This window comes from Varanus komodoensis, unplaced genomic scaffold (genome assembly GCF_004798865.1).
Source record: "Varanus komodoensis strain SLA01 unplaced genomic scaffold, ASM479886v1 scaffold18_3, whole genome shotgun sequence".
NCBI lineage: Eukaryota > Metazoa > Chordata > Lepidosauria > Squamata > Varanidae > Varanus > Varanus komodoensis.
Window position 1 is genome coordinate 10,070,758 of NW_025335549.1, and position 12,581 is coordinate 10,083,338.

Genomic DNA, 12,581 nt, shown 5'->3' on the forward strand with positions numbered 1-12,581 from the left:
TTTCTACCCACAAGGTAGAGGGAAGTATCAACAGAATGGCCTGTATTATTAATACATAAGTACTCAGGGAACCTCAGACACCAACTCTTAAGTGGGAGATGCACCCATGATGGGATGAAGTGGATTTACACCTAGGAAGAAACAAAGATCTAAGCAAATATAAGTGCTTAAGAATAAGACAGAGCAGTGGACTTTAGCCAACATTAGTATGATGTAAGAATAAACCCATCAGAACAAATGGGACTTCAGACAGACCAACATAAAAGCCACTGCAAGAACGTTATTCCTCACAACTTTCTCAACATTTTTATTTACACAGGGGTGTATGTGTGTGAGAGTCTAAGTAGGTATAGAGAGTTTAGATATAAAGGATTATTCTTGAATGGGTAATCAGATTCCAATCGCCCCATTTCATTTTAGAAATAATTCATCCTTGAGAAAGGCCTGGGTTCAAAATTGTTGGGACTCAGATGTATGTCTGTCAGACTGATACCTTTGCAAGCCCCGGACCCTTTTCTCTGTTCGGTTTTGCCACCAAGTCCCTACAGCAAATGACTTCTGCCTCTTTTCTTCTTCTTCCATTAAGTAGGAATTGGCTGCACAGACAAAGCAACAGGACCAGTTTCTTTCGTTACGGCAGAAACAGTGCAGAGACAATACCAGCCCGTGCGAAGTTGGCAGGGACTCTGGAAAGTACTTGAGGCTTCTGAGAAACTGTACCCTGGGGAAACCCATGAACTCAGGAAAGGATGTGAAGATCAAAGGGGGAGAAACACAAAGCATGCCTGTGAGAGACAGGAGTTATAATCTAACACATCTGGAGCACACCATGTTGGAGAGGCCTGCGCAGAGGTAGAAGAACAGTTTTGGGCAGTGTCAACAAGATACCTGTTTGACTAAGGCAGCTTCCCCCAAGCTGGCACCCTCCAGATGTTCTGGAGTACACCCCCTAGCAACCATGATCTTTTGCTGTGCTGCCTGGAGCTGATATCCCAAACATCTGGATGGGTGCAAGGTGGAAAAGGCTGGGCTAAAGCGGGAGCCTGCAATGGCAAAGGTAGCCTAGCATTAGTTCTACCGGGCCTTCTTCTTGGAGGTACGACGGGTGGGATGCTTAGCGGGAGGAAGGGTTAGCTCCAAATCTGGCTTCTCCCTCATGTCTTTGGTCCCATTCCTTTGACGGGTCAAGTTGGCGTCTTCAGCAGTGATTGGGCGGATGATGTGGCCGGGCTTGGTGACAACTCGGGGAGCCGTCAGTCGCTGGAAAGCACGCTGAGTGTTCCAAGTGGAGCCCACGGGCGCTTGGATGCTGCGCTCAAACTGCTTGCTATTCTCAAAAGGGAAGGGCAGCTGGTTCACCTGGAAGAAAAAGGATGTTTGCAGGGGAAAGCTGGATGCAATACAGACACAACTCTGACATCCCTTTTGGTGGCCGTCTCTCTTGCCAAGAGCCTAAAGCAGATTACATGGTGCTCCTCCCCTTCTTGGCTTTATCCCCACAGCACCACTGTGGGGTATTTTACAGCCATGTGGGGACTTGATCCCGTCTCTCTTAAAGAGTTCAGCACTGGAATCACTACCACCTGCACAAGAAACTAGCGCTCCCTGGGAGCAAAGGGGAAGAGTCATGCTGCTAATGCTAAGCATTTTAAAGTTACATCGTGCCTGCATACCTTCAAAAGCTCCAAGCAGATAAAAATAATCTGTATAAAAATATGAGAAGGGAACAGAAATCCAAAAGAAATAGCTGCAAAATGCCTAGGAATCTACCTTACAGGAAGCTATAAGGAAGCCACCTGATGCTGAGCTAGGCTTGTGGCCCATCTAGTTCAGTACTGTCAACACTGACTGGCAGCCATGGCTCTTCAGCAGCTGAGTAATGCCCTTTTCTAGTCCTAACCTGGAGATGCCAAGGATGCGACACAGGCAGTCCACTCCCACGCGATGGTCCCTCTCGGTTACAATTACATGGCTTAATTTTAAAGAACACGTGGCAGGAAGGGCAGGCTGTTCCCGGGGCGGAGTGACAGACTCACCTGATGAGCCGCAGCCAAAATATTGCGCTGTTCACTCAAGATAACATGAGGCAGGTGTCGGTCTTTCCGTTGGGGTCCTGGTGCAGGTTTAATAATGAACCTAACGAAGGACCAAAACAATGTAAGATGCAGGCAACACAGTGGGTGGCGACAAATATGAGGTCTTTTTATCCTGCTGCAAAGCCAAAAGAGCTCCTTTTACATGCAATCAGTTAAGCTAGACAATTCTTGCCTAAAGGATCACAATCTAAAATAAATGGCACACAAGAAAGGCAAACATTAAGGGGTCTTTCAGCAGGGATGCTCTCCAACACATCCCCCTCTGCTGCAGCCTGGTGGCATCATTTGCCAGCTTACCGCTTCCTCTTCTTGAGGCTTGGGCGCAACCCAGCACCTCCCCATTCGCCCCATCCAGGCAGCACCAGGTCAATAGCTTTTGGCTTCCCGGCCTCTTCTGCTTGCCGCTTCTCTTTCATGAAGTCAGCAACAACGTTGTCACTGGCAAAGGCCTCCTGGATCACCTGCCGCTGATCTGTGCTCATCTCCAGGAGAAAATGGGGAACAAGATCAACCAAGGACCACTCAGGTCAGCAAAGAACCCCGCTGTATTTCCAGACAAAACTGACCCGACACATGAAGCAAATAGCCTCGCAGTGGCTGTGAGGAGCTTTCTCTTTTAAAATGCGGCACTTCCAAAAAGGAATTGTCCACAGTAACCCCTCCGCATGGGCCAGCCCTGCCCCTTCCCAGGAGTTCTCACCTCCTCCTCCGCCTCCTCCTGGACAGCGGCAGGCACCAGCGGGCACTGCACAACGAGCGGCGCCTCCGCAAAGTGCGCCTTCAGATCAGCCAGTGCCTTGCGCTTGGCCGCCTTCTTGGGGGCTGCCGGCCTGCTGCCCTGGGCCTGCGGCGACGGCACAGCTCCCGCAGGCTGCTGGAGCTCGGCATCCTCAAGCGGCGGCACCTTGCCTTCCTGCAGAACGTCCTCCGCCTCCAGGGCCTCCAAATCGCCTGGGGTGCGAAGCCGTGCTAGCGTCTCACTCAAGAGGGGCCCCTCCGGCACCGGGCTCAGGGGCGCTGGAGGAAGCGGGCCAGGCAGCAGCAAGGGCAGGGTCTCCTCTTCGTTCGGACCTGTGGCAAGATCAGCAGTTCGCATCCACGTGAGCAGGGGCTCCCGGGACAGAGGAAAGGCCCAGCAGCCTGCTCCGCACAGGGGCCGACCCACTGCCTCTGGGAAGCCACAGCCCTCTCTCATGCAGCACCTCCCAGGATCTGGTATGTAGCGGAAGCCCTGCACCCCAGATGGAGCTGCACAGAGTCAGTGCAGCGAAAGGCCCCACCAGTGAGCCAGAGCCATAAATATACCCTGCCCTATTCATGCTCTTCTTTCCCAAAGCCAAACCAACTCATTTCCCTTTTCCTTTCCCCGTGACAAGTTGTGGGGAACAGTCTCCTAGACTTCGTTCTTGTAAAACTGCAGAGAACTCTGCTGAATCGTTCCCACGCAAACAGACGCCTTCTCAAGACCCAGAACCGAGATTAGATGAGGTGGTCAGGCTGCAGCCGCCCTTGCCCGCCCCCAAGTCAGCTCACCCTCGAGCTCCGCGCTGTCCTGTAAACTTTGCAGGCCCTGCCGGCGTTCGGAAAAGCCTTGCAGCAGGGCCTCCTCTGTGGACACAGGCGGCCCCTCTCCCTCACTCTCTTCACTGCTCTCTGGCGGAGCTGGCAGGTCCTTCTCGGCCTCCGTGGGGCGCTTCCCCAACATCCAGGGGTTGTCCAGATGCATCCCAGCCTGCCCTTCATTGACGACGTCCGGGATGAGACCTTCCTCCTCTTCCGAGCCATTGCCTGCCTCCTCGTTGTCGGATGCCAGGTGGACTTTCTGTGTCAGTTCTTTGTTTCGGGCCAGCTGCTCTTGCATGGCTTTTCTGGCCTAGGTAGGAGGAGCAAGTTTGTGCTGATTAACGGCACACGTGGATGAGCTTTTCAAGCCTTGCAGGATCTATTTCCCCTTGGAGAATGGACCTGGCTTTGCTTAGGTTGGGATAGTTCATACAGTGACCCTTCAGGCAAACTTATGCATGTTATGTTGCAAACCATCCCGAGATGTTACTAATGGGACGGTTTATAAAAGCTTTAAATAAAGGAATAAATAAACTGTGTGCTGCATCTGGTAGAGTGAGGCCTGCTTGCTCAAACCCCCAGGCATGGCCACTACAGCCTCTTAAGGGACCAGTCCGTCTGCTCCTTTTCCTAAAGGTGCTGCCACTCAGCAGGCAGGGGTAGGTATATCATTCTGTTTCTCGGCCTACTCATCTCTACACGCTGCGAACTGTTTCGACCACAAAGTTACGTACTGGATGGGGAAGTCTGCCCCTCGTGGCTGCAGATGCGACCACAGCCTTCAACCGCATGGCTACTATTGAATTAATGTATTAAGAAAACCAAGGCCCGCCCGCCCAGGTGCATCTCGCCTGAATAGGCAAGCCAAGTGTTAGGCATCTGGCCACCAACACGCAGGGATTCCTATTATTCCAGACTAGAACCAGAGGCATTCTTCTCAAGCTAAGGCTCTTAGGCCTATTGCATCCCCGGAGGAGATGACAAATCAGATACACAGTTCCTACACATTTGGGATTCTAACAGCCTAGTTTTGTGTTCGTGTGTGGGGGGGTGGAGGGACCGCTCCATTGTTTCTATTGTTAAACAGCTGCCAGTCGGCAACCTTGTCAGTCCACAGCAAATTGTCCAGCAATCCACCAGTAAATCCTGGTCTATTTTCTGCCTGTTTCGGACAAATGTTCCACATTTTCAGTCCCAAGGGGACCATCAAAGTAGCTTTCAAAGATGTCTTAATATTTAATTGATTATTAAATAATTATTAATATTAATATTTATCTTCTAGGACGAAAATTAACAGTATAACCAATGCTTACAATAATTCCTTACTAGCTACTTTTTCTTCCATGAAGGACGGAAATGGGTACTTTCTGGTAGAAAGCCAATTCTGTGTAATATAGACCAGGAATATGGTAATTGATTTGTTGACTCGCTTATCACTGGATTAAAAAAGAATGAAACCACACCAGCTTGTGGGGCAGAGAGTCAACTTTTCACCATCCTACGTCACTCACAGATTTTAAGCAGCCTAGAGCATCGATAGTACGAATGTCTAGACAGCGAGAAGGCCTACAGTTCCCAGCATTCCTCAGCCTGTCAAGCTGGGAGCTGCAGCACTTCCCCACGGTATCTGAGCACGGACAGGGTTGTTCACTTGGAACACTTGTGTGGGAAGAGCCTGAAGTCTTGACGCAAGGCAGCCCCTCTCTAGAAGATGCATTTCGTCTCGAGCAAATACTTCTCGAGCACCTGCCCTGCTTGCTTAGCTGATTAATCTCGTTTATCTCCCCCTGCAACATCCCCTCACCTCCAGATCGTACTTCGCCATGATGACTGTCGATTTAGCCCACCTGCCCTTGTTCTGGTGCTTCAGGGACATTCTCTCCTGTTCAGAGAAACACGGGAGAAGTATCAGTTGAGCAGCCCTGAGCATCCCACAGTGCGAAGAGGCCTCTTCTCGGCACCACGGAAAGAAGGCTGCCTCACCTCCACACGGGCTTTCTCCACCTTCTCCAGCTGTTCCAGGGCTGCCTCTGGGTTGCATTTACGCAGCGCCTCGAACTCCTGAAGCACCTTGCGGCTCTTGCCCTTCCGAAGCACCTTATGGTACCTTCGCAGAAGGAAACACAGCACCATCACAGGCAAAGGGAATCCCATTACCTCCTGAACGCGGGAAGGCAGAGAGAGTGGATCGGGAGCCATTTCTCTCTCTCTCAAGGACAGTGACTGATGAGAGATTCGGGAGAGATAAAAGCATGTCTTTACAGAGCACGCAATTAAGGGATGGAATACACTTCCACAAGATGCAGTGATGGCCACCAAGCTGGATGGTGTTACGGGGGATTAGACAAATTCATGGAGAACCCTATCAATGGCTATTAGGGCCCCTGCGACCCCTTACCTTTTACTTTTGATCTTTCGTTCACGACGGGCCTTAGCCTCATAGTAGGACTGCACGGCCCGAGCCCTCTGGAGCTCCCTCCGGCGCATCTGAGCCTGAAACATACACAAAGGGGCTAGTTACAGCAGAGCCTGGAGCAGAGGAGGGGGCAGGCAAGGAGAACCATGCTGGGTGGGTCAGGACTCACCTCCTCCAGGCTCATGGCCTGCAATGAGGCCTTCTCCTGGGGCGTCAGAAGTGGATCCTTCACAGGCTGGTGGGCTTTGTGGAGGAGACTGAAGATTTCTTGCTCCAGGGGTGTCCGTGCCTGGGCATGGAAGAACACGGAGGAAGAAGCTCCAACCACACTGGAGAGCCAGTGTGGTGTAGGGGTTAAAGTGCTGGACTGGGACTGGGGAGTTCTGGGTTCTAGTCCCTGCTCAGCCATGACGCTCTCTGGGTGTCTCCAGGCCAGTCAGCAATTCTTACTTTTAACATATCTCACAAGGTTCTTGTTATGAGGATAAAAATGGAGGAGGAGAAAGTATAGATAAGCCTCCATACGCATGGAAAAAGGAATATGTAGTAATAATAAAGTTGCAATAGTAATAGAGTAAGGATAAATTCGTTGCTGCATTGCTAAACATTGAAAAAAGCAATATTGAGGGAAAGCAGTAGCGGCCTGCTAACCCAGCTAGAGGTTTGCTTGCCTTGGGTGAAGCTGGGAGGGGGGAGAGAATGCACGTGCGAGAGAGTGCACGTGCGCACATGTGTGTACATGCACATGCTCCTCTGTCCTTTGCGCGCGCGCACACCCCCCCCCCCATAGACAGCAAAACAGGGTGGCAGGAAGGAAACACTGTTAAAGGGATTGTTCTGGAATGGGCACTGCAACCAGGGGAAGTGGTTTGTCGACACCTTTTCCTTTTATGTTGCACTTCCAGTTTTTTAGTGCCCCAGAACCATAAACAGCATCGAAACAATCCCAAGAAGGATTGCGCTAAGACTGAGACCGAAGCCTTGGATCAACATTAAATGTAACAAGATGCAGGAGCGGGAATGTGGGGAATGTTGTCAAAAACTTGTCCTCAGCTGCTTGGCTCTTCCAAGCTTGAGTGGAATAACGGAGCAGTGGGATCCACAAAAGTTCACTTGGGAGTCCTCAGACGCGCCACATTCACATGCAAGGGGGCACAGAATTGCAGCCGACTGCAATGTCCTGCATCCTATGGAAACATTCAGCATGCGGCAGAGGAGTATTTTTCTTCCACTGAAATGCCGTTGCGATTACTGTCTGTGATGGAACAAGCAACACCCAGTAGTTGAAACCCATTGCAGGGGAGAGAAAACAACTGGCTGAAGAGTTACTAGGGGTGCGATCCTGTGGCTTCCTGCCACTGTCTAGCAGGGCAGAGGATTTTCCAGAGCCCTGTTCCAACGTCCTGCAACCGCAAGGTGAACATGAAGCCCCTGCCCAGCTCCCCTCACAGCCAGTACCCTGCAGGCGACCTCCTCCAGATTGGAAACTGGTGGCCTTGGAGGAGAGCAAAAGGGGTGCACTGGGGGACGGACAGACAAGGCGAGGAGCTGGCCGCTCACACTGCATGCAGGAGTGCCGCCATCTCCTTCCCTCCTGCTCTGTAGTGCTCCTGGGGCATCAGGCGGCCGTCAAGAGGACGTGCAGGGCGCAGCAACCCACAGCTGCTACATTGCACTCCACGCCCCGGGGACAAGGCGCCTCCACCCTCAGAGAGTGGTGCGCATCACGGATGGGAAGCGCTATGCTGCGTGTTCAGACAGGGAAATGCCCCGCAGCTCCCAGTCTTCCCCAGCCAATATGGGGAATCCTGTGAGCTGTAGGACCCTTTTCTGTCCCAAATGGTTAATGCACGTAGGGGACAGGAGTGCTGGTTAAGGTTTCGTTTTAGCTGACTTGGCTTGCCTGCTTTAATTAATTTATTTATTAGGGTATTTCTAACCCGTCCATTACAGTTCGTCTCTGGGTGCCATACAATATAATAACCTAATAAATACAACATAATAACACATGACTGAGGATAAAAACATAATTAAATATTTAGATTTTAAAATATTGGGTAAATAAAAAGGCCTTGACCTGGCACCAAAAGCATATGACATTGGTGCCAGGTGAACCTTCCTGGGGAAGCACATTCCATAGCCTGCTTTAGTTGAAGGTGAGCATTAATGGTCCGCCCTGAAGAATGCAGCCCTGGACAGTGGCCCTGGACTTCCTTCGCAAACATGGGGGCACTGGCTCTCCCACCCTGCCAGTCTTCTCTCCCACCTGGCTTAGCCTCTCCACCAGCCCCCTTGGCAACCCGGCAGCCGTTTTCTTCTGGCTGGTATTGGGGTTGGTTGGTCTGAGGCACTGCTGAGATAAGTTCATGTAATTCTCCCCGTCCTATTCTCATACTTATCTTCACAACAGCCCTGTGAGGTAGGCTGGGCTGAGAGTCTGTGACTGCCCCAAGGTCACCCTGTTGGCTCCATGGCTGACCAGGGACTAGAAACCAGACTGCCACACCATTTCTCTCACACTTGAGCTCAGAACTCAAATATCCAAATCAAACTTTCCAACCACTTGACTAGACAGATGAAAGTGCAGGCAGTGGGGAGGCTTAGACTTACAGCTCCCTACCTGAAAGAACCATCATTTCCTTTCAAGCACTGGAAAATCCCAGAAAAAGCCTTTAAAAAATGTGCTTTTTCTGCCCCCGTATTTTCTAGTTTTCTCTGGCCACACTGGACTTCAGGCTAGCAGAGCCATAGTTAAAGGTCAGTGAAATGTGGCTGACTTAAGGCCTATGAACACCCACCTGCCAAGCACTTATCACTTCCTCGACGGGTGCGGCAGCCACACCCGCTTGTTGCAGTGGAAAGATCAGCTGTTCAGCTTGCCGGTTCTGCTGCACCACCGGATCCCACTTTGCCAGCGCTTGAGAGGTCTGGGTGTAAGCAGCTTCCCTCACCACCTACAGGGAAAGACAAATACAGCCGTGCTCAGCAGCAGCCTAGCACCACGAAAGAGGCCCTGGAGTTGTCGAGTGTGAACTGCAAGAACCCATTGTAGTGACACTCAAAGATACTGTGGTGTTACCAGCCAAAATTTGTGGTTGCCCTTTAGGATGCTGTCCCGACATGTGAAGTTGATGCGTCGCATGCACATCAGCCAGGAGAAGATCCAATCTGGCACCTGGAGTCTGAATGTCATGTACCCTTTAACAGCAGGCTGCAATGTGGCTAGATACCTTTTCCTCGCTGTAGAATACATTGGAAGCTATCCGGTCAACAGCACACCCAAGGCGTATCTGCACCCACAAACCTTTCTTGCTCATAAGAGCAGAGAAAATTTCTTGCAGGACTGCCTTAAATTCCACTAGTACCACATTCCATCTCCAACAGGACCCAACCAGATGTCGAATCAGGGCATGATGGTGCCTTTCCCCATGCATTCCCTCATTAGTAGGATGCTGCCACAAGGGTTTCTTACGCCTAAGAACCCCTGATGGAACAATTCTTCATTCATTTCTATTGCATTGCTGGGCTTCTGTTCTAAGTCACTTTGAACCTCCTCTTCATCTCCCCGTTCCTGTGGCCTTCCTGCCTTCCCTCTTCTCCCTCCCTCCTGCCAGCCCCACTACCTGCCCCCTGAACTAATCTTGCCCAACCTGCTGTCTGCCAGATATTTTGATCTATAATGCCCAGCCTTCCTAGCGGTTGGCCAGGCTGGCAGGGCTGACACAAATTAGAAGTCCTGCATGCCTGGAGGGTACAAGACTGGGAAATCTCCCCAAGTGCAAACTCACCCGCTCGCTCTCCGTCTTGCTGAGTGGGAGCTCAGTGGCCTTTTTCTGCTGGGCTTTGTTCAGCTGTTTTCGAATGGGGCGCAGAGCTGGCGAGGCGGAAATGGGCTGCAGCAGCTCCGAGAGAAGTACTTTCTCACCTGTGCCTGCAGCGAACAGCAACTTAGGATGACACTAGAACAGACTGAGCTGCCTGCTGCAGTTTGTACTCTGCTGAGACCAGGACTGTGTAGGTTCCATGGGACAAGGGAGGAGGCTTGGAACCATCGGGATGTGCTGTGTCCTGGTGGGGCCAGTCTTCTCCCTGCCCCAGGCTCCCAAAATGATCACTAATCCCCTTCCCCAAGGTTGCTCTTCTGACTTTGCAGAAGCCGCTGGCACAATGGTTTGTTCCTCCCTTGTGACCAGGAGGGTCCCCACAAAGATCTCTGACTTTCAAATTCTGTTTAGGGTCATAGGATTGCTCTGCCCATGCAAGAACAACAAAAAGTCTTGTGACAGCAGACACTTTTTCTAGCTTAAGGTTTCATGGACACTCTCTGCTTCATCAGATCACACTTCGGATTATCTCTGTCCAGATAGCTCCTATGTCAGCCTAAACCAGCGAGAAGTGTCCTGGCTCATCATGCCTCTAGTGACACTGGTGAATTGAAAAGCTCTCCACACACTACAAAGTTTCTTTAACGTGAGTAATGTAATATTGCTAAATAGAGAATAAAGACCACCATCGTATAAAAAAGCACACAAAAAAGCCCTCTCACCTGCACCACCGACACTGAATTCAGAGATGTGACCACTTGCCTCAGTTCGCTCAACTGTTCGCTGTCTGCAAGAAAGAGAGCCATCAGTTTGGGAATGCAGAGGGAAGGCGAGAGACTCGGATCGCTGGCTCCAAGTCTGTTTCTCTAGAAGCACCAACACTGCTTCCTTTCTTGCTTACCGCTTCCCTCCAGACAAGGTGCTGAGTGCATCCACAAGCTGACGGTGCTTTTTTGCTGCCTCTTCATTGTTAGCCTGGGGAACAAAAGGTAGTCCATGAGTAAAGCCCCAAAAGCATCTCATCAAAGGGCAGAACCAGAACTTATCCCAGGAACATATGAATGATGTTGAACAGCAGCTAACACAAAAAGATTACCTCCAAGCATACCTTGCCTCTAGCATCACAGAGTTAATCTGCAAGGAGGAATAACTACCCAGTCGGCTCTCCGTTACAGATCCAGCGCATTAAACCCAAGAACAAGAACCAGACCAATTAACTGACAGGCTTAGAAAGGAACCATAGAGTGAGGGGGGAAGCCACAAGAAATGAAAAAGAGGAGGCATAGATTACAGGTTCAAACACTGGTAAAGCAAGGGGAATTAAGTCTAATTCTGCCGTTTTAGTCTTGCAGGCTTTATAGATTAAGTTATTTTATTGCATGTGTTTTCATGTGAGCTTTTTACTGAAGGATGGCACATCAATCTTCAAAGCAAATTAATGCAATTATTACAGGTAGTCATGGTCCAGAGAAGAACTTCATGAGAAGGCAATAACGCTGTCTACCTAAGCATGCACGTAGAACCTTTCTCTCGGTGATGAGTAAAATCCACCTGTTCCCACACAGCCTCTAGAACGGGAGAGCGGGACATATAGAGCAGCGGTGGGGTTCTCAGTAAGCCCTGTGGCTATGGGGGGAGTACAGAAATGCAATAAATAAACAAGCAAGACTCTAACACTTTTTCTTCAGAAATAAATGGATTGAGACTCAGACCTCCTCGTCGTCGTCGTCACTCATGACCAGCTCGTTCTTCGAGGGCTCTTCTTCTTCCATGGCTGCCATGAGAGGGATTACCGAGGTTACTCCGTTCCTTTCGAGTCCAGATACCGTGCACCGCACGTGTGCTCAACCCGGCTAGAACCACCCGCAAATCCCCTACCGTAAAGCGGGGCAGCACTTCCGCCCTCGAAGCCAGACTTTTACAGCACTTCCGCCCTTCGTCCCCTCTTTCCGCTCTAGGGGCCGCTGTTGCGCTGTCTTGGATGGCTAAGGGCACGTGACATCCGTATTTGGGTAAGTTAATTATTAAAACGGATGCAAATTTACAACGAAAGTTTACCTAGTGCTTTAGGAGGAAACCTGGTAAACACAAGAAAGAAGCAACAGCTATTTCTTCACCGCGACCTCCGGAGAGTTCATTTGCTATTGAAATATGAGGACAGGGCTCGCTGGCTGAGCCCGCCTCCTTGGGAGTCGGACAGCGAGGCGGGCCAATTACCTGTCCTCACTGAATCGGTGCCTACACAACGCCCTGCCCCTCCCGCTTAGATTTATTGACGCAAGAAATGCTGATAGCCCGTGCTCGGGCCTTGCCCCTTAGCCCAGCCTATCAAGCCGCCCAATCATCTTTTCGAGTGATGTACAGCTCAACCAATAAAAAGTCTAAGCCCGGACTAGAAGGCAGTTCTGACGCGTGAGTCGTCCAATAGGATACCCACTCCCCTTTCCTCTCCAAGGACGGGGAGCAAAGACCCTCTCTCCTTTCCCCTCGTGATCCTGAGCGGAGAACCCGCTGCTGCTTCATTGCGTCGCCTAGTCTGGGACTTCGGCGGCGGCCCCCGAGTGAGGGAGCCCACGCTGCCCGTCTCACGGGCTCCTAGTGGGAGATCGAACAGGAAAAAGCCCCACGAGCGCCTGCCTCTCCCCTCAGTCACGGCGCGTGTGAGCGAGGCGACGCCAATCC

The 12,581-nt window shown here is 51.0% G+C and overlaps 1 protein-coding gene across 1 annotated transcript; it reads right to left on the reverse strand.

Annotated features, from left to right (window-relative positions):
• Positions 1-291: 291 nt before the first annotated feature.
• Positions 292-12,223, reverse strand: UTP14A (UTP14A small subunit processome component). Its single transcript, XM_044427551.1, has 14 exons — positions 11,612-12,223; positions 10,801-10,874; positions 10,622-10,686; positions 9,864-10,006; positions 8,874-9,029; positions 6,245-6,364; positions 6,058-6,152; positions 5,643-5,766; positions 5,464-5,541; positions 3,630-3,969; positions 2,797-3,167; positions 2,394-2,578; positions 2,037-2,136; positions 292-1,359 (listed from the first exon to the last, which is right to left on the reverse strand). Exons 1-14 carry the CDS (start codon positions 11,678-11,680, stop codon positions 1,075-1,077), a joined length of 2,205 nt encoding a protein of 734 aa, XP_044283486.1. The 5' UTR covers positions 11,681-12,223; the 3' UTR covers positions 292-1,074.
• Between the last annotated feature and the right edge of the window lie 358 nt (positions 12,224-12,581).

What these genes read in the sequence shown, in the direction of transcription:
- UTP14A (XM_044427551.1), bottom strand. Translation starts at nt 11,680, where the DNA reads ATGGCAGCCATGGAAGAAGAAGAGCCCTCGAAGAACGAGCTGGTCATG. An exon ending in AGCCTCAAGAAGAGGAAGCG is followed by an intron (nt 2,137 to 2,393) that starts GTAAGCTGGCAA and finishes GTCCTTCGTTAG; the next exon opens with GTTCATTATTAAACCTGCAC. An exon ending in TTTTGGCTGCGGCTCATCAG is followed by an intron (nt 1,360 to 2,036) that starts GTGAGTCTGTCA and finishes TTTTTCTTCCAG; the next exon opens with GTGAACCAGCTGCCCTTCCC.